The 24,979-nt window shown below is 37.8% G+C and overlaps 1 protein-coding gene across 1 annotated transcript in view; it reads right to left on the bottom strand.

Moving 5' to 3' along the window:
- Positions 1-24,979, bottom strand: part of FBXL7 (F-box and leucine rich repeat protein 7) — a 171,060-nt gene that overhangs the window by 108,121 nt on the left and 37,960 nt on the right. Inside the window, exon 2 of the mRNA XM_059854488.1 lies at positions 23,830-23,919. Within this exon, the coding sequence (XP_059710471.1) occupies positions 23,830-23,919 (90 nt within the window). The remainder of the gene's footprint in view (positions 1-23,829; positions 23,920-24,979) is intronic.

Below are 24,979 nucleotides of genomic sequence, written 5' to 3' on the forward strand. Positions count from 1 at the left end.
ACTAAATGAGATTTATGTGAACATCAAGAACAGCCTCTGTTTGGTCTCAGATCACCCTTTAAGAGTGTCAGCCTATTGTTTAAAATTTTATGTTCAAAAGAAATTTAAGCATAGCACATTCTCACATATAATTCCTACAATCATCTAAACCAGGGATTTGCCACCACAGAGAAATCAGAACTGAAAAATGACTGACCTTTAAACTTAACATTTCCTGAATCTTATAGATGAAATGAACGAACTACAGAATTGGTGATGTGCATGTGAACAGACAAAGGCTTCCTAAAGAGATTATTCCCACATTAACTGGGTGGCTCATGACAACAAGCTGGTTTGTGGACCCACACAATTCTTTTTGTTCCATTCTGCCTCAAGCAGAAATCTGCAAGCAATCAGTAAAAATGATGCAACTACCTGCTTATCAAGGGGGTTTGGTTCTTCTGATTTCTGGAAGTATGCCTTAAATAATGCTGCTCACTTAAAAGATGTTTGATTTTGTGCATAATTTATGGTACATATTCTATGCAGATGTGAGCATAAACTGTTGTTACAATTTTCCACCTGGATATTCACAGTGACTGTACTGATTAATGGTTCCATAACTATTACATCATTCTTGACTTCATCCCTTGTAGTTAAGCATATTTCACGAACAATGGAACAGAGTGTAATCAAAGGAAATCAATTTTCAAGGTCCTAAGTTTTTGACACACAGACCACCTGCATGAGGTGCTCAAAATACCTTTGCATCCTGAACTCAAGGGCAGGATGAGGCAACGGAAGCGTTTGGAGTAAGAGCAGGTTGCTGGGCATTGGGGAAATGGAAGCACCTAACGAGAGCAAGGGAGGGAGAGGAGCCATGCAAAACCTTGCATTGCCTGCACAAGTTGCCTCCCATTTCCCTGAGCTGGCCGAGGCACCAAGAAGTGAGGCCTCCTTTCACCCAGAGAGGGAGTCCCTGGGGGAGAGCTGCAAAGAACAAAGCTTGTGAAGGCACCTTCATGATTGTATTCCCCTCTTCATTATTTTCTTGCAGAACTTCACACTACTATTAAAACTAAAGTCACTACAACCATCTCCTTCCTGTTCACTGGCTGTCCCACACTGAGGTCCTCACAGGTGCTACTTTTACCTTCCTGCCAGGGACAAAAGGTAAAACACCCACTGAATCACAAGAACTCTAGAAATTAGGTTGCCTGCAAGTATTTTCTGATAAGAAACTTGAACAGAGCCATCCTCTCTCATACTTAACATAATTAACTGCAGATGAATGCCTTTTAGAGCTCATCAACAAAGGCAGAGAAGAAACTTGCTATAACCTTTCAGCTCCTTTCAGTTCCCCTATCCCAAATCAAACATGGGTTGTTTATTCTTCAAAAACAAAGGTCTGATTACAATTTCATGGTAATATGAATAAATATCTGCAGTAACACTAAGTCAATGGAGATCCCCTGGATTTGCACAAAAAATCTGACTCATTGTATTCCAAATTGCTAAAAATGTGGTTGACATCATAACACAGTAGCAGAAAGATTTGAAGAAAACTACTTGCATGCATTTTTCTGTGCAAAAAGAGCAGAAAGTTAGATTCAAATCCTACTGTCAACATAGCAAGGGTCAACATTAATATTTTCTTCTTATGTAATGAATTGTCAGATCTCAGCTACGCTGCTGTCCTATTATCTCCTGGGAGGAAGGATAAATTGGTTAATATAGTTCTTTCCAAAAAAAGCCTTCAAAAGCAGAAACATCTGGTATGTTCATTAGTCACTATTTGGCCTGAGTTCAGTAGTAAGGCAAACTACAAACCCCGTTCCCTTCCTCTTACCTAGGGAGGTCACAGTAAATGGGAGCCTAGGTTTACGGAAATCATCACTAACTGGAAGGAAGATGGCTGTGAAGCTTACAGATACACTTTGTTTCCTGTTCTCAGCAGCAAAAAAATGCATTCACACACACTATCATCTAATGGCCATAGTAAGTCATATGATTTACAGGAGACTCAGAGATTCAGGTAGTCAAAATATTTTTAAATGTGGCATTAAGGAAATCCAGAATATATCTATATATTTAAATTTAAAGTAAATTTAAAGGCTAAGAGTTAGCTCAAAAATCTAAGCCTACAGCCACATGAAAACTGGAAAGAGTTGCAGAAATTAAGCAGTGTGAATTAGTCTGAAACAAAGCCAGGAGCTGAATGCAGATACCAGAAGTTTGGGTTTAACTCTTCTGGTCAGTTGCCTATGCAGCTGGATTGAGCAATATTGGAACCACACCCTTGTTTTAACATTTAACAATATGTATAGTTCAACCCTTATTCCAGCCTGTCGGAGCTGGAAAATAGACATCAGAGCCTTATCAGTCTTTCTCCCAGGCTGGACTATACTAAACAGCAGCCATGTGCAAGACAAAACACTGGTTTTTAACTCATCATTCAAGAGAGAAAAGTAAAAATAACATGCATGAGGCCCACTGTCCAAAGAGAGCTGTGTGATGAGATGATATTATTAATGGGATGGTTTAATCATAGCAAAATCCACAATAGGAGTTTGCTGTTGTGATGCTCAGTATTCTTATACCAGGAGTGTCTATAGACATCCCCTACCAAAGTCCCTAAAACTTGCAGGAGGATTTGCATGCACATGATGTGTTTTCACACCTGATTTAAGGTAACACTTACAGTTAAATGTAGGACACCCGACAATGTCATAATTACATAGCTTTTACGTCATCACTTCACCTCCAGCAACCCTTAGGCAGCTGAAAAGTTTTTACATGCAACCTGTCCCAAAGCTGTCTTGACACATCAGAAAGGCAGGGAAATGCCACTCTATCCATAATATGCTGTGAGCACTACATCTGAAATATTGATACCACAATTAGGGTGACCACAGGAAATAAAAAGTAAGTCTTTGAAGAAGCATTGTTTGGTCTTAATATCAACTGAGACAGAAAAGGTCCAAAAAGTTTATTTTTTTCAATTCATAAACATGACAAAGGCAAGCTAAAGTTTTACAGACTTTCCTAATTATATAATGCTTGGACTCAAAACCATGACTACTGTTTCAGCTTAGGTCATATACCACTTCTAAGTTTATTTAAAAGAAATTCAACTTAAAACATATTTCAGACTATGGTCTTGCATTGAAACCTGTTTGTTTTAATAATTCAACAATTATTGGCCACCTTCTGATCCACTACACACACCTCTGCTGTTCAAGCAAGCAGAGAATGAAAAAACAGCAGTGGAGGGCGCAGACTGGAAGGAGGGGTTACCGCTGGGTTTCACAGGCATTTACAAACAGAAGGCACTAGCCATGTATCTGGGAGATCTCCTACCCTGTCCCACCTTTCCTGACCAAGCAAGGTCTTTCACCACTCAGACTTTTATCTTCCCCCTTCAGATACCTGTCAGGCTTCCTTTTCATTCTTAGGCATGGTTCAAGAACGAACATTTCCTCATCCAGTGTCTGCTTCTAACTTTTTAACATTTGAAGGTTTGGCATATCAATGTGGAAAGTGTGGAATTTTTGTGTTGGTTTTTTTTTTTCCTTCTTCACAGGTTGTTCATCCTCGCTTGCCTATTTTCTCCCCTTTTTCAGTCCAAACCACAGCATCTGTGCAAGCAGTAGAGGGATGGCACTGGGAAAACCAAGAAACAGTTTCTTGGTCAGCTCTAGTACTCCTGAAAATGATCTTAGGTTGTGTTCATGGTGACACTGAAGGTTTTAAAGACAAAACTGTCATTAAACACAGATGAGGTGAAAGTTCCAGGGTTTACAACTCAGCATAATTTGGGTCAGGCACTGCAAGGGTACAGGATTCTGACAAAAATTAGCCTAACTCAAACCAGGGACTCTGTATTCCACAGCTAGAAAAATAAACAATACAACTTCAGTCAAAATTATAGTATAACTACAAAATAATTTTCACGTTCTTAACAGAAATCATTAATATGCTGCAATAGAAAAGGCAAAAAAAATTAAATATCAGCAGCATTCTTAGTGATTAAATATCACTAAGAATTTATGTCGTTAAACTTTTGTTATCCTTTTGTACAGGTATTGTGAAGGTTATTTTTATGGTTGAGCAGCTTCAATCCATACATTGAAGAGCACTGCTTCAGACTATAAGACACTCATCTATGCCTCTTAGAAAGTCTAAAATGATATTTTATACTATTATAATATCACCACATATTTAATGGCAGGGGGCAGAGTGGGATGAACAAGCAGAATCTCTTTTTATACCTGAATTATTTCAAAAGTACTTAGCTTTTTCCATAAGAAAATGAAGTTTAATTTCATCTCATTACTTTTTCATATCTAGCCTCTTCTTGGTTTCTAGTAGCCCTAGTAATTTTAAAGCTACATACCAGCTATACTTTTTTCAGGCAGTAATCTTAATAAAATTGTTAAATAATTCTGTAGACTGAAAAATGGAAGGACATTTCCTTGTGGTTTTCATCATCTCTTTTTTCTTCAAAATAAGCTTGTTCTACCTTCAGGGATCATCAATATTTACTATGCATAATCTGCATTACTGACCAAGTTCACTTAGAGGAAATGAAATTTACAGCTTTTGCTGTTGCCATTTGGTTTTATTCTTCCTGGCTAATTCACTATTACTTGCCTATAGCATCAGTGCAAAAACGGAGAAACCACATCTGGAAAATACCCTATGCCTACAGTCTTTGTAGTTCACTAAGAAAACTGAGATGTTTTGAAAATGTCATTCAGCATTTAGAATTTGGAAGTTAATTCTAACTCTATCAAACTTCACACTGAGGTTAACATCCCAAAACATACAGTATTTTAGTCAGAGCAACTAAGCACATTTTATTAACTGAGGTGGAGACTCTAACAGGATATCTCCTGACCTTCACATCTATAGCAAATAGTGACCCCTTTTATGTACAGATATTTGCTCTAGCAAAATAGTTTATTCATTTACTATGGATCACTCTTTCAACAAAATCCCTGAACAAGTTTCATATGCTTCACCTCCTTCTCAAATACAGGAGAATATCTAAGCTCTGTTTTATCTCACGTGTTCCTACAAAGGATACTCTACATGTCACCCCATGTGCCCTTTTGCTCGATTTTCCTATTGTTTTAATGTCTATAAAAGTTGATTCTAAAACAGAACAGGCAGATTAAAAGAAAGTTTCCTGAAGACACTTTACAAAAACTCTTGGACATTTCAAAAATCTACCTTGGCAATTGCATCGATGGAGATGCTTTTCCAGCCTGTGCAGCAATTCAAATCCTGATTTTCTTTAGGCTACTGTTCTCCAAAGGGAAAATCCAGTACTTTGTAATAAAACTGGAAACATTTTATCTTTCACATCAGCAAGCAGAGAGTCCTGCTCTGTGTGAATACACTCAATTCCTAAATGACAATCCATTTCCAATTTACAGATTAAACCAGCATTAGGAAAAATACTTATTTGTGGACAAGTCCAACGTGAGAGCAGACAAGGAATAGAGTCTGCAAAAGGTCGTAAATAGTCCCTTTTCATTTTTAGTTTTTCTATTTCACAGCAGTGTTAGCTGTCAGTTAAAAGTGTATGTACAAGACTTAATTATCAGTCTTAATTATCAGTCCTACACATATCTAGGCCAATCTTTGTTTCCTTCATGACTCAGCAGAGACACCAAAACTTAGCAGAGGCTAGTTCAATGCTCATAGTAAAATCTAATCTATTATTAAAATCTAATTCTCTCATCTGCACCAAGCACGGAGAGGACCTTAATCCTTTCTCTTTGTTCCGTATTCCAAGACACACTTAGGCCCTCCTCCTTTCCCAACCTTATGAAATAAGATGTTTCAGAGATTTCCTTTATAGGTCAGATTTTCTGAACGCAGGTTCAATCTTGTATTGCCTTGAAATTACTCAAATCATTACACTTGTAATGAAATACATTCACAAACCCTCAAAACAGCTACCAAGATGCTTCTTAAAGATAAACACAGCTTAAAATCCAAAGTACTTGAAATTCGATCTAGCAAGGAGCTTGTATTATTGTACTTCAACGCTTTGCAAACTGAAGGAAGGCATTTGAAATGCCAATGTGAAAGAACTCTGAAATAGCTTCATTTATATGAAGCTGCCTTTTTAAGACACTAGAGTACTTCTTGCCACCTCTATACAAAACAGCAGCTTTTACTTTAAATACCACAAGTTTTATGGTGTCAGCCAGGATGGCTGCGCCGAGCTGGGTCCCTTCTTGGTGACCAGGATGACTGAAATGTCACCTAAGAGCTGCAGGACACAGACTTCATGGATCACAAAGGCACTTGCCTCTTGTGATACCCGATAGACCACATACATCTGAGAACGGAAATACCTTTAGAAAGCCCCATGGTGTTAGAAAGTGCAGCACCAGACAAACGAAGCTATTTCCCTCAAGTTTGTTTTGGCAGGTTTTCAGCTCTCTAGTCTATCCTTGCCTTGTATTCACACACAGGACTTGGAACAATTCCATTTATCAAGTCTACCTAGGTGAAGCATTAAGGTGGCCTCTAAAATAAGACAAGGACGAAAGGGAAAAGTAACAGAATTCAATACTGTTAACAATTTTCTCACTCTAGTTTTATGTAGGCTAATGTAGGGTAGAAGGGGTGGGGGGAAATTGCATGAAATCTGAAGATACAAAAAGCTGAGCTACTTGGCATAAGGCAATGTTGGCCAAATACGAAAACCTACTCTTGTAAAAAATGTCATCATAATATCTCAGAATAATTTTCAATTAAGGTAGAAAAGGGATATATACTTATTTCCTTAGTCTAAATCAGACAGTTGCTAGTGCTTCATGTAAGACTGACGCGCTTCTGGTTACGCATGTTATAATTTTATATATTAACAAAACGGTTATAATTACACACATATCATATATCCAGCATGCATCTGCTAATGGAAAAATGAAATTACTCTGTGTTTCAAGTAAAAGCCACACTTCACTTTACACTGTCTTTCAAGGGAAGCTACGTTTTTACAATACCAATATCCACATTAGATACTACCTGAAAAGAGTTACTAAATACGTACACACTTGGGCATCTACTCACATAAGAAAAGCTTCCCAATTGCTGAACTTCTATAGCAACTTAAAGAAAAACAAAAAAGTTTTAGCTAGCCACTATCAAGTATTGAACTTGAATAATGAAAGCGACATCCTTACTCTGTTTTAGAATTTAACTTGGACAAGATTCAGTTTCCATTTTATTGTCAGGTGTTTCAGTAACCCATAACCAAGTTATGATCGGTTTTAATTAAGTTAATAGATTATGAAAAACAACTACCTAAAATCATGCAAATCCTTTTTATTAGGGCCTGCATTTGGCTTCTAAAATCTGGTTTCGTTTGGCAGACACTTATACCTACCAAATGGCAAAAGCAAGAATAAAAAAAGCAATGAGAAAACATTGCCACTGGAATGACATCTAATATCTTAAAAACTGTGTCCACTTATAAATTTATCTTGCAATAATTTCAGTGGTGTATTTACCAACCTTTAAGGAAGAAATTGTATTCTTATGATCATGAAATTCCCAAAGCAACTTTGTTGAGCATTTTGAAGTATGCCATCCTTCCTGCTCTATTTTCTGTGTGTTTCATATCAAATTCTATCAAATAGAGCCCATGCTCTAAGCCAGTCTTGAGCTCCAAGCTTTTGAAGACTAATACAATTTAAGTCAGAGCCTTGATTCAGAGTATCAAACTGATGGATACTTATTTATAATTTGAATAAACAAATTTTTTACATATAGAATAAACCAAACTATAGATAAATGAGTCATTAATAACACAACTTAACATACACCATTTAAACAAACAAAAAAAGCCCTCACTATTTTACATCTTGTTACAGTTTGCCTTCATGGCAAGCAGCCATCCTGCATCATTCGTGGGTGAGGAAATGGACTGAAATGATAAATGACAGGAGTGGTTTCTAAGAGTTACAAGTTCCTTGATTCTCCCCAGAACAGTGCCTTTTTTTCAGTGGGGATGTCATTACATCAGAAGTTTATACCTAAGAGTTCAGAACTTTTACTATCAATATTCAAAAAAACCCAAAAAACCCCAAAACAAACCTAATATCAGCAAGCTTAAGTTCATGACTGCACTCTGTACTTCATGGAAAAGTTTCAAGATCTGTAGATCAACGAGTTGACATTCACAGTACATTACTTCAGCCCTGTTAACCACTTTGGCAAGGAGTCAGTCCTTGAGCAGTCATCAAGAAGCACAGAAAATAATTCTTACCCATTCCCTTCTAGGTCCACACTACGTGCTTGATTAATGACTGACAAGTTCCTCCAGTAACACAAATTGACATATTTAGCAGGGAAGCCATAGAAAATTGTTTGCTTATCAGAAATTAAACATGGGATTTGTACAAAGACTAAGCTTACGAAAGATGGGACAGATAATTTGCAGCAAGACAACACACCAGTAACTTCCCACCGCAGGAGGTCTTCTGTAAAAAGCCTTACTAACTCCAAAAGTCTCATCTTGGACAACAGGGGGTAAGTAGTAGCAAAGTCTCAGTAACAGATAGCATTGCAAGACTGAAAGCAGATGCTTTTCCCTTTGTTAGCAGGATAAAAAGAGCACATTTTCAACACCTGAACTTGTCTACTTCTGGTGTAGTCAAAGTTTTTCACCCAGAACAAGTCAAGATTAAGCTACTCAGTTACAGCTTTACTTCTCAAAACAATTCAAACAGACATTTAAATTATCCAAGACAAAAGTTTATTTGCTCCTAATAATTTAAAAGCTTCAGAGCAAGCAGAAGGTAGATCAAGATGATCACTGATGGCATCCTACATTAGATTTATGATGCTGAAGCCCTTTTATGCCTATAGGAAAAACAGACGAGGTTTCTATTTCCTTCTTCTTGTGCACAATATTTGGTGAAGAATAGTTATGATTGTTACTCCAGCAATCAAGCCTATTTTTCTGCTTGTGGAAGTAGATTAATTTATGACTACCATTGCTCGCTGAGGAATTTCTTTCTGAATAACCGTACAATATGGGATACCATTTAATTTCAGGTGAGGCTACCAAAATACAAAGGCTACAGCTCCAGAAAAAAAAAAAAAAACAAACAGACAAACATAAAACAAACAAACAAACACCCAAATGAAAAACCCAAAACCTAGAAAAGGAAAAAAACTACCACTTTTTTTTTTTTTTAATGAAATAGCATTCAAGTCGACTTTGCAGATGCTTAAAGTTCTGCCGAGCAATTCAATTTCATTTTCATGTCCTGCAGGCAGTACTCCTTTCATCCATGTTTTCCATTTGAAAATGGACTAGGTATAGCCAGAAGGCTTTCGAGAAAGCCATCAGCCACTAGTTTACACCTCCAACCCTCACAACATCTGAGAGAGCTGGCATCAAATCCTTCAAGATTACTGATGATTTCTCCTGCTGGCCAGCTGAAACCCAGCAGTACAACAGAACTGAGCATTGTCCTAAACCACTCCTCTCACCCGAGCTCAACAGACAGTAATCTCCAAACCCAACCTTCACGCTGTCCAAAGTTGAAGACTCCAGAGCTCTGCTTGGTCTCAACAAAGAAGTTTTGACTACATTAAATGAAGCACATGCACAGCTATGAGGGCTCCAGAGAAATTAGTGACTCGTTTGCCTTTAGTCCTATGAATGCAAACTGCCATGAGTGCCCTATGGTTCTACAGTCAACCATGGCTTAGCAAAGCCATTTGTCAAACTACCAGGAAAAAAACTAATGTCTTCACACTAAACAACTCCAGCCCAGACAAGCAATGCAACAGAACAGGTCTGCGAATACCAAGTGGCTTCTGCCTCCCACATGACCAAGAGTCCCTCTCAAACTCAACATGTAAACCTTAGTGCAGCCATACTTTACACATCCTTGGAGAGGATTAATTTAATTTTGATTTCCTCTCGGTGTTTGCTTTGGAAGTTTGCAGCTTGAGCGATATATATACGACCAAAGTTTGGCAGCAAGAAGCCCGTAACTATGATGTATATCATTTCAGCCTGGCGAGCATATTCAGAAAACTAAGCTGGCAGTGAGGACAGCTTCATCTCACATTCAGAAATAGAGTTGGAATAAGACATTTCCAGGAGGAAATTTAAGATCTATGGAGTCTGATATAATCCAACACTGAAGGAACACAGTGTTCAGCAAAACAAGCTTTGGTCATGACAGAGGAGGTGGCAGACATACAGATCTTTAAAGGCTGTTCCATCAAGGTTTCTAGTGTGTTGGTTACTGGTACCTTCCAAAGCTTGCCAGAGCAGTGGCGAAACCAGGGCCGTGCAAAGAGGTATTATTGACACAGGCTAGCACACAGAAAACTAAGAGTTTTGCTGGTCCAGTATGCATGTTTGAGCATAATGCTAGATTGATGAAAACAGAAAGTATTTTCTAAAATACTTTCCAATGAGAGGAATAGTAATGAACTCTGAGCCGTACTATTTCCATCTTAAGTGTCAGTTAAACATTACAAATTTCAGCCTCAACTTTTATTTCAACAGCTGTCCACCACAAAGGTTAAAAGCATGTATAAGATGCCATTCTAGATACATATTCTGTTCCCAGTAATCATAAAATCATGCTTTTATGATAATACTTCCCAACCTATAACACATTTGGTGCACAATAGAAAACAGCTTCTACTGCATTCCAACTAAATACAATGACTTTGTTTTTAGCTTATTCATGCTGTTGCTACATAGCTGAAATGCATTTGCCCAGCTGAGTTCTCTGGTACCTCCCTGCACTCATAAGCTCCGATTTATGAGTGAAGAAGGCATTATTGCCTGGAGCTAAAGAACCCATCCGTCCTGACACAGACCTTGTTTCAAGGATTTTCTAGCACACAAGGGTTCTTCACTGCGTACAAACTCAAAATTATCCAACATCACAACCTATTACAGTTTCAATAGTCTTGTAGTATTTAGGTTTCCATGCACCTAGAATTGATAGGGTTCCTTTTATTAGACCTCTCTATGAGTCTGTCAAGATTATGTTGTTGCTTCCACCAGAAGCTTTCTGTAAAGAGACACAAGTGCTGGAATGCAATGGCCTACACTTTCCTTAATGTCTTGTTATCACTGCTTAGCAATGTGTTATCCCTACAGATGAAACCTAAACCTACCTTTTTAATATTATACCTCACAGAAGCTTTATTTTAAACTTTGGCTTTACTACCTTTGTTATCTTTTAACATCACTGCTCCCATTTCCCAATCTAAATTCAGGGCCTTTAGTTTGAGCAGTCCCTTCCTTCCCCAAAATTCAGTTTTGTGTTTCTGTGATAGGGAACCAAAATAACTTGTTTAGCAGAAATTGCAAAAAAAATAAAACATAGTCTATTCAGACTCAGGCACAAGCTCAATGTCACAGCTAATTACGACTGTTCCATTCAAACTAAAAAATTAGACAGATGAATAGGAGTTATCAGGTCCAACTCCACAGTCAAAAGTTCACAAAAGAAAAGGAAAAAAAAAAGGGGGGGGGGGGGGGGAGGGGGAATAAAACCTTTTTAAAATGAGTGTCAGTTTCCTACAAGGTATTTCACCCAGGCCCAAGATTCAGCATGCAATGTTCGAATACCAAGAATAAGACCATGTATTTCAACACCTATATATAAACGTCTTTTTTTTCTTTTAAGCCTTTGCCATCAAGTGATTCATGGTTTGACTGCAGCTATCTGAAGACTATCATATTTTGGATGTGTAAGACAACATCATTTACAAGATGGTGCAACATAGTTAAACACCTGGTTTTCCCTGGCCTTCTTCTGTCAGCCTACAATTCTTTCCTCGAGGAAAAAGAGAAAATTATGATTTTCTTTTCAACTACTTCCAGATGTTAAACGGTAATGGCTCTGACCAGGATACCTGAAGCTTCAAAAGCTCCAGCTACATTCTACATCCACATTAAGCAGAATCAAATTAAGTGCATCTGGCATGGTAAGGCATCAAGTCACACTTCCAGAGCTCTGCACAGGATGCCCTGACAAACTGGGGCAGGAGTGTCCTTCATTTGGATCAAATTAACACAGACATGATGTACAAATGAGGACTTAAAGCCAGCATGTCAATAAAACAGCACAGGAGCCTAAACACTTCCAAGCCCATTAGAAGACCTAATTCTGAGCTGAACACACTATTACCAGACCACAAAGCTTGCCCACAAAACTGGGTCAGAATTGAAAAGAGCACAGTCCAAGGAGAAGAAAATTTTTTCCATTGATATTTGAACCACATTAGCATTAAAAAATACTCAAAGCCAGAACAAAATTGATGTTACTTGTTTAATTTTCAAGAAGCAACCAAGGCAACAAAACCTTTCCAGCTTTTGAGTAAACATGCACACACCACAAACTACTGCAGTACAGTGTTAATGAGGTGAGGACTGACGGATGTGTTCACGGTTTAGCATCCTCCCATGCCAAATTTCTTGAAAATTCCAATACACACACAGATGGGAAGAGCTGAAGCTCATCCAAATTTTGAATTTAGTTTCCTGGACACTAGTAAATGAAACAAACAGAAGTAAATAACCCTCCAACACATAAATAGCACCCTAACACCTAAAACACACACACTTTTCTTGCAACAGAGAAATGGGTCAAGACATAAATGGAGACCAGCACCATTGACAGCCATACATTTCATTCCAAACATGATCTTGTCCTCAGGTTAGAAGGAGCTGACAAACATGCCTCAGATTTTCATTTAAGTTTCAACTATTTTCTTTTCATATAGGCTTTGCGTAATGACTGATCACCAGCTCCAGGTTATCTCACTATTCCAGAGTGAGTCTTTTTAAGAACAGCTCAAGCTGTTTTTGATGGGCAACTTCTTGATGGTTATCCACAGGTTCAATGAAGCTCAGACATCAGCTGAACTCCTTCAAAGCTTGAAGAAATATGGCCTCTTTTAGGACTTGAAATTAGAGACATTTACTCTTGAATTTAGTGTAAAAGTATAATTAAATTCAAGACAATAAGCAACATTTTCAGAATGGTATGTCAACTATTTTTTAGAACCACACTCACAATCCCAAGATAAATATGATTAAATTTTACATAGAGTTTATGATTAATCTTTTGGATTAAGGAAGTCTTATCTGGTTACACAAGTAGCATCAGATTCCAAAGATTCACCGTGATTACATTAGCTGTTAACTAAACCATCTACTACAAAATGCTTGTTTCTCTGGCATGCACTGGCTAACCATTCAAGCAGAAAGTCACAATTTCCACAAAGGGGTCCAAAGGAAACACTTTATCTTTTCTGCAGTATCTGAGCCTGCTAACTTTATAAACATATCGTATTGAGCAATAGACAGTAGAATACAAAGATTTGGTCACTCATACTATGTATTTTTTTATGATTTTGCAGATACTGTTTTTCAGTTTCTTTTACCTAGTTTTACGCTTTGCAGTTCCAGCTACATTCCTTTTTTCTCCGATTAGGCAAATAGGTAAGGTTTTGTTTAGTTAGGGTTTTATTATTCTTCCTTCAAAACCAGTACAGAATATGACATATTTAAACATAGTTGCTTCAATTTAGAATCAGGAAATGTTTAACAGTAAAAGTCCATCACATATAGTGCTTCGACACTTATCTTATTTCCAAGATACACGAGGAAAGATCTTTCTCTCAGACAAAGATATAAGGAACTGATCTAATATTTCATGTTCTGATTTCTGTGAATTTGCAGGTTTGAAATTCAAGCAGCATTGAAGCAACTACAATTCGGAGTTAAAGCACAAATGAAGGATAATAAGTTACTCTAATAGTCTGGGCATTAACTTGATATCAAATCCAAGAGGCTACCCCAGTCTTTGCTTTAGGGCTCTGTTCGCATTAAAACTGGAATAACCAATAACAAAAATCGGGACATGAGATAAATTACATCAGTTCTGAGCCTTGTTTTATCTCTTCACAGCATTTGCCAGCTGTCTAACTGAAAATGGACATCTATCAATAATCACATAGTTTCTCACAACCAAATTTGATGCTTGCTTCAGAATCTTCACAGTCTTCTCCTTATGAACAATATTTTAAAAACAACTAGTAGTGTTTCAGAAACAAAAAAAAAAAAAAACATAGTAGGTGGGGATATTTTGTGGATCATTTTGAGTTTTGGTTTTTTTTGTTGTTTTTTTTTTTTTTGCCATATACAAGCACACATTCTAAACAGAATTTAAAATATGTGAAAGCATTAACACATCAAGGTGAGAAGATACTAATTCTCCTTGATTCCACATAGCTATTTAATATGATTGGTAAAATCTGAACCCAGTGACTGAATGGCAGTGCTGCTATTTTGAATTGGATACACTTTCACTGGGAGTGACATTCTCAGCATACATTCACCGTCCAGCAAACGTTCACATTTCACTAAATGCTATAGGATTAATTAGACAGTGACAGAAATGTTCTTTACAAAACATTGATGGATAGAAGGAGGTTTATCATCCCTCTAATGCCATTTCAGAAGAAAGAAAAACAAATATTCCTTGATAGCTTTTTCTTTTCCAAAACCAAATTTGTTAAATAGTCTGCCAAATTAACAGTGCCAACTGACATCAACTGAAGTCAGATTTTTTTACTGGAACACAACAAAGCATATTCAGAATATTGCAATTTTCAGCCAGGTCCAGACTACTCTCCCATTAAACCCAGGCACACCAGCTTCTTCATCAGCTTCACATGTTTTACATGGCAAAAGCTTTCAAAAGACAAACTCAAGGCTGGACAGAAATCCATAATATAACTGAATCTGAGGTACAAGGGCATTAAAAGAAATTTGAGAAAGTTAACTCTACAGGAACAGCAAAGGGAAAATACACTCACAGCTAAAATCAGATTGAGCTGCAGTTTTGCCTCAGATTACAAGAAGTTGCTAAAGTCTTGTTTTTAAAGTGAGGAAAAAAAGCAGGAGTTAGAGAGCATTTTCAGAAAGCAAGAGCTCAAAGTAATGGTTTATTCCAGCCCACAATAAAGAAGGGTCAATAGTTTTACAAGATTGAGCTCACAAAATACAGTCCAATTATAATTTTATCATTTAGACTCACATTTTATCATTCAGACTCACATTTAGACACACATTTTATCATTTATGTGTGCCTTTTCTCTAAGGAAAACTACCACAGATGTCTTTCCTGGACCAAGGTAAATGACTGCTCTGAACAGTGAACAGTTACTGAACTTCTGGGTGCCACAGTAAGTTTTTATTGCTCAAATGGAAGCTAAAACCCTACTTGACAAGGCTTACAGGTGTTTATCTTATGTGGTGGAGGTGGGAAATGTGGGTGTATTAAATAAACAAAGAAATTATCAATGCTTACACATGCCCACACGGACAGATAAATATTCATGTTAAGCAAACATCACAGCTGGAAAAAAGAATTTGTTCCTACTGCCCACATCCTTGGGATTGATTACTGTTTGTCTTTCAGAGATTCCCACACAGTATAATATTACCTACAATGAACAAGGTAAAAAACTTCCCACAAACAATGAATACCTCACAGTGCTGTAAAATTTCACTCTTTGATATACTGGATGGAAATGAGAAACTATACAAGATGTTACAGAAAACAAAAAGCACTATAGATTAGATTAGGCACTGGTAAACCCCAAAATATAGTTATGATAACTGTGATAAAAATTCATAGTTGAGATATATGATGCATCCAAGTCACTGCAAGCGGCATGCCAGATTAAGAAGAAGCCATGAAGCTTCTCCCCACCCACACATTCACATGTCCAAGGCAGCACAAACATGCCACAAGCAGGTGACAAGCCGATGAAAAGTCTCCATACTTCACTTGTGGGAGGGTAACTCAAACTAGCTGATCCAAATTGACTACAGGATGATGCAAACAAGCATTTATAATGCATGCCTAAAGAGACCCTGCCTGCCTTCTGGCAAACCTGTGTATACCCAAGAGGACAGAAGGACAAAGTAAGGAAGTAAAACCTCCTAGCCCAGTATAGATGACAGGCTGCTATGGGCACTTGTTTTCTCTATCCAAAAAAAAAAAAAAAAAAAAAAAAAAAAGCAAAAAACCTCCTTTTATTTGAACTGTTACTACAACAATTTTACTTTGAGGTTCAAGAGTCACAAACTCCTAAATCAATCATCACATCTCAAGATGAAAACTATCCCTAAACAGGAAAGAAGTATCACAATGGTCAGTCAGTGACCAGGCACACCACCACACCACAAATTCTGTGTTCAGACATGCTCACAACTTCTCCTTATACTTCCAGCCTAGTGTGAGGTAATTGCCTGAACCAAAGATGATTCAGCAGTCAGAATTAACAGAATTATCATTGTCCACTCTTGAACTGCCATTTTCATCAGCCCATACTTCTCAAGGACAGAATCGAGGAGATGCCAACCTTGAGAAAGACACAGTAGCAGGAACTATGGTACAACAGGCAGAAGAGAAATACAGAATGCCTCAGCAACTCCAAGCAGATATTTCTCAAGCATGCTGCTAGTTTTGGCACGGTTGGTGGCATTGGTCTTAAAAATTACACAGTCATTCGAGAAACTGACATTAAAAGATAAGATATAGGAACATAAGGCAGGAGATTTTGTGCAATAAATTTAAACTACCTCATTTTAACAGGGATTGTGAAGTTAGAGTCAAAAAATTTGCTGTTCCAATTTTATTTCATTATTTCAATCAAGAACTAGAACTAATCTGAAGCAAGTTGCTCGTCTCAGTTCATAAATTCTGAAAAATGGATAAACCTGACATATTTAAATATGCATTATCAGGTTGTATATATTCTTCAAGAAGTCTTAGGAGACAGTCTAGCATTCAAGAAGGATGACTAACTAGGGGTTTTGACTAACAAATGCTGGACATTCTTCATATCCATTGAGATGACTTCATTTTTCAGTGAAGGAAACTACTTTAGACAGCTATCATAGGTAATAACAGGATGAACAGTTAGGTGTCAGAATCTCCCTGTGATAACAGTATTTAAGTAGTTTGGTACAGTACTTTACCTAAAGAATTATATTTGGTATCTTGGATTCCTTAAAATCTGATTTACATGTAATTGAATAAACTGCAATCATTCCTACCAAGCATCAGACCTCACTTGGAAAAGCTAATGCCAGGATTTTAAATTGGGATAATTTCTCTTTAACTGTACTGTAAGTGCATTTGCTCTGGTGGGTCTCACATTTCAGGCAGCAGATCAAATAAGACTGCAGTTTCATGTACCTTTCCAATTTGTTCTTGGTATTGTTTGGGCAAGTTTTAAACATTTGGCTATAGCATTTCAGTACAAATTAGCCAGAATAACGTAAGGTTTCAATTTGCAGGTTTAACCTTGCCAATGTCTCAGCTACTTTTGCCTTGTATATGAACTCAAATTTAAATGCTGATTGTAATGGTATTGTTGTAATTAGCAGAACAGTTCTGCAGGAATACTGCCTATTAGATAGCAAAACCATATCAAGATGTGGTTAAGTACAAAAAACCAGAGCTTAAGAACAAGCTCTATATTACTTTGTACCTTCACACACTGCTTAAGGTGATTAAATTTGTGTATGCATTCATATATGTTGGTTAAAGGAATTTAAATAGTAAGCTCTGTTTATTCAGCCAAACTGTTTAGAGTTTTGGATTTATAAGCTGTCACGCCTCTCAGCCCCCTCTTACTCCTCCTCAATCTTTTTGGCTTGAAATGATTCTGTTTTGGCAGATTCTGCAATGCAACATTTTGCTTTTCTAGAAAACTCCCCTGCTAGAAAAGTAACACAAAACCCCAGGAAACTTACCTAGTCTCCAGTTTCACTACCAACTCAAAACAGCCACAGCTCACCCAAAGCCAACTGAATCTCTGCCCAGTTCCAAGCAAGCAGGGGCAAATTCAGGCATTGATATCAACACTGTGGTGTACAGAAAGCCTGCTTTGACAGAACTTCAGTAGTAGACCCAAGAGCCCAAATACCCACCAAGAGGCTGCAAAAACATGAGGATAGATATGAAAAGGAAGAGAACTGCCATCAAAAGAATAGGAATTATGCATCTAGTCACATTCATCCAGAATGAACACTTAAAGGTTGTCATTTCTGATACTGGGTTAATAAACTTCTTACATTAAAGAGAAAATGAAAAGAAAAATGGTAAAGCACCAAAGTGGGGAAAGATTTCTTAACAGGTAAAGAGCTCTTTCTCCCAAAGGGATCATCAAGAAAACCTGGGTAAAAAACTGCATCTCTTTTCAGCAATAGTCTTTTGCCACAACACCTAGCTCAGTGTCTCAAAAAGTTACACAAACAACTCAAAAGCTTCAGTGGAAGTCTGATATACCAAACACAGCTACCTACCTATTTATGAAAACCTTAATTCACAGCAAGGATGTCTGTTGGCAAACTGGTTCTCTGAGGTTTCGTCTCCCCTTCAAAAAAGATCAGATGGCACTCACCTAAATCTCAGTTCGAGCTGATTCTCTATCAGGAACTGTTTAAAATACAAAAAGCATTCCATAGCAATGAACCTGCTCCATCTTCCTAAATTTTTTTATACTCCATCGCAGTCCACAATGCAAGAACTTCTCCTCTTAAATTCATTAAATAGATTAATAACTACTCAGAGATCCAAAAGATACATGTTTTAAAAGAATGTGGTTATGTAGCCAAAAGAAATTAAACTAATTACATCCTCCCAGAAAGTATCCTATAACAAGTACTTTGTTCCCTCACTTGTAAGGTGAAATGAGAGGCACACAACCCAAATAAATTTGTGTTCAAGAAATGTCACTTTATATATTCCCATGTAGAGCAGTGACAAATGTTTTCTGATACTGAGGTCAATTTTCTTCTGGAAAAGTAAAGTTTTCTATATAAAAGCTTCAGTGGCCAGGTCCCACAAAAAAAGGATGGCCAATTGCCCGAAACATAGCCTGATCAACTGAGCCATCATCTTGCACAGGGCACAGCAGAACTTTTACATGAGTAATTAAAGCATTACATGTTTGCAAAGGGCTACATTTTCACACAGTTGCCCCCTCAAGAAGGTTTAATGGAGGGAATGACTTCTAATGAATGCAATTGTTCCCACCAGGCTATAAGGCCCTGCTGCCCTGAGAGTCATTGAATCATTCAGGCTAGAAAGGACCCTCGAGATCATTAAGTCCGACTGTAAACCCAGCACTGTCAAGTCCAGCAGAAAACACTACAAAACCCAAATAAAACAGGAAGGAGGATACAGCCATGAAAGGGAGGGCTCTGCTTGTACACACTTAAACTGCAGAAGAAATACCTCTTGTGTTGAGATGCATATAAACAGCTACTGCCAAAACAAATTCATTTGGTCTCCACAATAAACACACATTGCAGTGTACTCTAGAATTGTCAGAGTACTGCAAAAGGAGAAACTAAGTAAAATAGTCTTTGAAAGTCCCTAGAGTCAACTAAAAGCAGGTAACATTTGAACGTCTTCAAAATACAGCATCTGGCTTCACCATGTTTTTGCAAAACTCAAAATACTACGATTTAATGGGATATATTCAGAGGTACTTCAGCACTGAGCCCTTCTGCTAAAATAGTGTTCTACTTCAGGCCTAATCCTTCAGTTTGATTTTACAGAAACTGAGAAATAAATTAGAACTTCTACATTGAGCTCATACATACTCAATTTAAAGCTGCCTCTGGATTACATCTTAATGGTGCTATACATGAAGTGCAAACAGAATTGATTTTTTTATTCGAAAAACAGTCAGTCAAGTTAATACAAAGTGTGCAGCCTGGACATAACATTCCACGCTTTGCAGGTAAGTTGGAAGAAAACTCCCTGATCAAGGTAAGCCCATACAAAAACAGTCATTCAGCCTAATCTTCTAAATCTAGTTTCAGACAATAATATTCCAGCTGAGACTATGTCTAGCAAATTGCATTTAAATGGCCCACAAAAATCCATTTAGTCTTTCACTTGCCAGAGAGCAATGGGGGGTAGTAAAAACTCATGCATTCTCACGTTTCCAACTGTAATTGATTGATAGGGTAAAGAATTGCAGACAATGTCTGAGACTGAAAAGGAAGTTAAAGGCAGTGTATATTCAAGGCTGAGGAAAGCTGTATCCTCAGGAGACAGTGTGGAGGCATCAGTGTGCATGCACACCCACAGGCTACCAGGCTTCCTTCTGAGCCAAGCTGTAGCCAAACCAACAGGTCTCTCCAGCCTGTGATTTACACAGAGGACCAGACATCTGGGTTTTGCCACCTTCCCTTCACTGAAGTACACAAAATGAGAGCCACTGGACTCCAGTTTCAGCACCTCTGCATTCCTCTCAAGTGAATCACTGGTATGTCAAAGCCTGAATTTAGGAAGCTGCACAGTCTGCCAGGTACTGTCTGCTTTCCTCTATGCAACAACCACAGAATAATGGTTACCTCTCTGATGCATCACTGAGTGAAGCTTATCTAATGATAGTGTGGCACGCAGTGTCCTTGTCTGGGGAAGATGTGCCCTTCATCCAGACACACTCAACAGCATGGCCAACATTTTACCTCTTTGAGACATAAAATATTCCACAACATATGCCTTACAGATGCTCTAAATCCACAATGTGTGGGAGGGTACTATTATTTTGTCCCTAACTGCACCACCCATGCTCATCAAGAGAGTTAAATGATGTTGCCTTAATAGGATATCTAGGACTGGAACAACAAAAGCCATTTCAAGCATCTTGTTACCTATTTCTGGTACCCATTCTGTAGAGAAACATCAGAGCTCTGAAACCTGACAGATAATGTGGTTGCAGTCATCAGGATGAAGAGTGTGGTTTGATTGCTTAAACTGAGGGAAAGATGACATCTGTTGTCAGCTACCTCCTGAGGCGGTCTGCTCTTCCAAGCAACAGTCCTGCTTGACATCCTTTTGCAGTTCTTGGGAATAAGTAGCTGCCTAAGAAGTATTTTACATGACTGCTTCTCTGCTGTACAGTACCAGAGATAAGATGGATCATTCCCACAAATGTCCTTTCTAGTTATTTTAAGGCATTCATTCCATTGATTCAGCTTCAACAAGTGTTGTCACAAGCCTTACAGAAACAGAAGACAAGCTGTGCAGAACAGGAAAGAATTAGGTCTGTTTAAAATGCTGGAAAGCAGAAGCCGTGAAAGGCCTTCAGCCCCAAACAAGTATTATGTTCTTCACAGAGCTGGGCACTCAGGAATGCAGCTGGCAATAGAAATTCAGAGGATGCAAAGAAGGCCTCTGCCACTTGCTCAATCAGGATCATTTCCCGTGGCAATGAAGGTGAAGAAGAGTTCACCTGCAATGTTTCCTAGCCCTTCCCACACCAAACCTGGCTGCATACAGCTCACCACACAACAAATGGCTCCTTCATAGAGCAACACACCGTTGTGCTGTGAATTTACAATACAGGCAGAATTGGAGCATTCTGTCCCTGCAGTAAACAGCCTCCAGTGAAAATAAAGATACACATACAACCCTCTGTGCTGGGCAGATACTATTGTACCATGGCAAGCAAATACTACAGTGGACAAGGTAAATTTAACTAAAATTATAAAAAATGTTATGCAACCACTCCAAAGCATGTAAGTGCCACTGCTTGTACAGCATCTAACACAATCAGAATCTTGTTCTTAGCTGGCCCCTAGGCATCACTCTGGAACTGAATGGCGCAAAAACATTCATCATTCTGTAAGAGCAGAACTCAAGTCATCTTGTGGAAGGCATGAGTCTTTATTACCAGCTGAATCCTCCTCCAGTATATGCCTACTGTTCATGGAGAAAAGAAGCAGCATTAGTAAAAACTCCAGGCACAGAAGTTGATAAATGTGCCTTCAGTAGCAGCACCAGTTCCAACAGCGCCTGTTTTGCTCCAGCTACTTCCACATCTCTAGTCTCACTTGTCTTCACAGAATTCTTATGTTCTCTGGTTATGACATTCAAAATATCTGCCAGATCATTCAGCAATCCACATTAAGGTAATTTCTATTCAACTGGTCCACATTAGTAATTCTTCAGGAGAAAGAAATGGTAAGAAAATAGTAATAGCACAGGCTGAGGAAGAAGCTACTTCTGAAGCTGCTGTCAAAATAAGTATTTGTCAAATCACACTATTCCAGGGCACAGAAAAATTAGGCTAACAACTGAATTTGCCTCCAAGTATACAATACACAATTACACTGCTCTGAACTCTTATTCTGCATGTGAGCTCATAAAAACATAATTTTATAACAGCAACTACGGGCCTGCATTTAAGCCTCCCTCGCTAATGAATTAATCAGCTGCAAACTAGTGGTGAAGATTTCAAGGTCGACATTTGTATTCACTGGCTCAATAAAGGGCTAAATTAAGAACATAAATCATAGAGATTAGTACAGGATTATTTTGCATTATCTTATTTGAGTCTAAGGAAAAAAAATGCTTTACAGACTGAAGTAGAAAAGACATTCAGAGCAATTATGAAGTACTGACTTCAGAGTTTCCACAATTCTTTTGTGGTTTCTTTTCTTTTTCATTCATGGCTCTCATAAAGAGAATACATTTCCTAATTTTTTTTGTGTCCTGGTAATTCACCTCTTTCAGATGTCTCAAAACATTTGAATGTAAGGTTTAGAGAAACATGAAGTCTACTATTCAACTTATAATTAGCCACTTATTTGTTTGTTGTTAAATTTATTGGCTGGACTAAAAAACACAGATTCTAAACCAGTATTTCTTACGATTCATAAGCGCCAGATATTCATTCCTGGTATGGGATTATGCATGCCCAACAACAGAACTCTTGTGATTTATGAGGTCATTTATTACTTAGATGAACTGCTTTTACTGAACAGATTCTACAGTCATAGTCAGACTTGCCACAGTAGAACTATTCAAAAGACCGATTTCCTTTAAACATAAGAAATAAAACTAAACTGAGAGCAATCAGAGCTTGTAACTTAATTTGTAGTGACAGAAATGTAAGAAATCAGAATTATAACTCAATTACTACCAAGTAAAACCAAATCATTATGACAGTTAAACAGAAAAACTAGTTAAGGCATACAAATATACAATTTTTACAAATCCTTATGGCTTACGTCATTAAATTATATATAGTTATTTCCTCTCCGCCTTATAAAAGACACAATTATAAAAACTAGGGCAAATAGACTTCCATTTAACAGAGCACACCTACTCATATGTAAAAAGTCAGAAAGGAAGAATCAGGATTTCTCTGTTCATAGACCAGTTAGCACAACATTGTACTGATACTGAGAGATACGAAATCTCCTTCCCCTGGACATCAAAAATCTAGTCCTTGGTGATGGCATACTCCAGTAATTGAGGTGAGGTGTATTGACCTAATTAAATCTGTCAGGTCAGCATGTCCACAGCTACACTTTTGAAAAACTTGTCTCAAACAACTCACATTTTCATGGTGTTCACAGTATGAAAAGAATTTTGACTGATATTTGACCTAAATTGTAAGTCAAAAAGCTTCCATCAAGTATATCCTTCAAATAAAACTGAAAAATAATATCACATAAAAACCTTAAGTAGAAAAGCCTTTGCTGAAAAAGTGGCATACAGAATTACTCCTAACTCTCTACATTAGGGTTCTGCAGAAGTACTTAAATCCAAATTCAAATCAGAAACTACCACAGGCAGAAGTGAAAATTGTTTAAAGGAAGAATGGCTTTTGTATTTCTAGCAGACCAGTGCTACTCTACACAGAAGGAATGAGGAGGAGAGTTTCTTCTTCTGAAAACTGCTAGGATTGTGCTGGGGGGCCTGACCTGGGTAATGAGTACCAGCTGCCTACCTTCACTGGTAGCTGCATTCTTCTGGGCTTTGGTGGGTGTGTGATCCGTACTTGAACTCACGTCGGATGAGATGCTTGAGCTGCCCTTGCCTGCAAAAGGAGAAAGAGGTGGAAAGGGAGGGAGGGAGGGAGAGGGAGGGGAGAGAGAACAAACATGAGTTCAAACTTTGAAATAGAAAGACCTTCAATGTCTGAACCTGGAACAATTCCAGGGAGCTTTAAACTAGGTTTAAAGCAGCTGATGTTCATTTTGTACACACCAGAATAGGAATTCACTGCACAGCAACTTCTAGCATGTGCATCTTCACATGTATTAAGGCTGCAAATAGTCTCCCATGCCACAGGGCCTCTCAGTACATATTTGCTAAGCTCTGTTGAAAATTAAATGTTTGTGATTAAAAACATTAGGGGAATTTAAATGTTCAGTTTACTCATTCAAATACCTCTAACACAGATCAAGAAAAATGGTTACTTTCAAAATATGTTCAATGAGTTTAGATTTCTGTCTAATGTGTTCACATCATGTATTCAAGTCATTTGGTGAATGAACGTGAAAATGAAAGTAAGGTTTCTGTTTTCTCCTTCACCGTACTCACTGCATGATGTAATACACCATTTCAAAATTGACTTCTCACTAATGGGGGAGAGGTTTTAACTGTAAATCATAACCTATGGATGTTTCTTCTCTTATTTTCTTTCTTAAAAGCTTTTCCTGAATTTCCTACATTACTGTCTTCAGACATATATGCAGGATGTCAAATTCTAGATACGAGTTACAAACAAAAGAAATCCAAATAGATATTAAAAATTAACCTATATAGAAACTACAGAAAAACAGAGTTGACTAAATCAAAGCTGTCTTTTTGTTTTCCTCTGAGGATCTAAGAAGGAGTGACCTCTGTTTCCCTTCACTCATTCTACTCAATCTCAGTAATTACTAGCAGGGAATAATGTTCTACTCTGCAGCAGGAACCAGATCAGCCACCCAATGGGCAACAAGTGGGATAATTCTAGAGAGAGGAAATGCAGTGAATACTGTTACATTTTAAGAAGTTACCTATCCCCTCAAACACTGCATCACTGAAGCCTTTAAGACCAATTTATTATTTGGAGCAAAATTAATCTGTATGCAGAAAGCCAGCTGACACCA

The sequence above is a fragment of the Haemorhous mexicanus genome, chromosome 1 (assembly GCF_027477595.1).
Source record: "Haemorhous mexicanus isolate bHaeMex1 chromosome 1, bHaeMex1.pri, whole genome shotgun sequence".
In the NCBI taxonomy this organism is placed as follows: Eukaryota; Metazoa; Chordata; class Aves; order Passeriformes; family Fringillidae; genus Haemorhous; species Haemorhous mexicanus.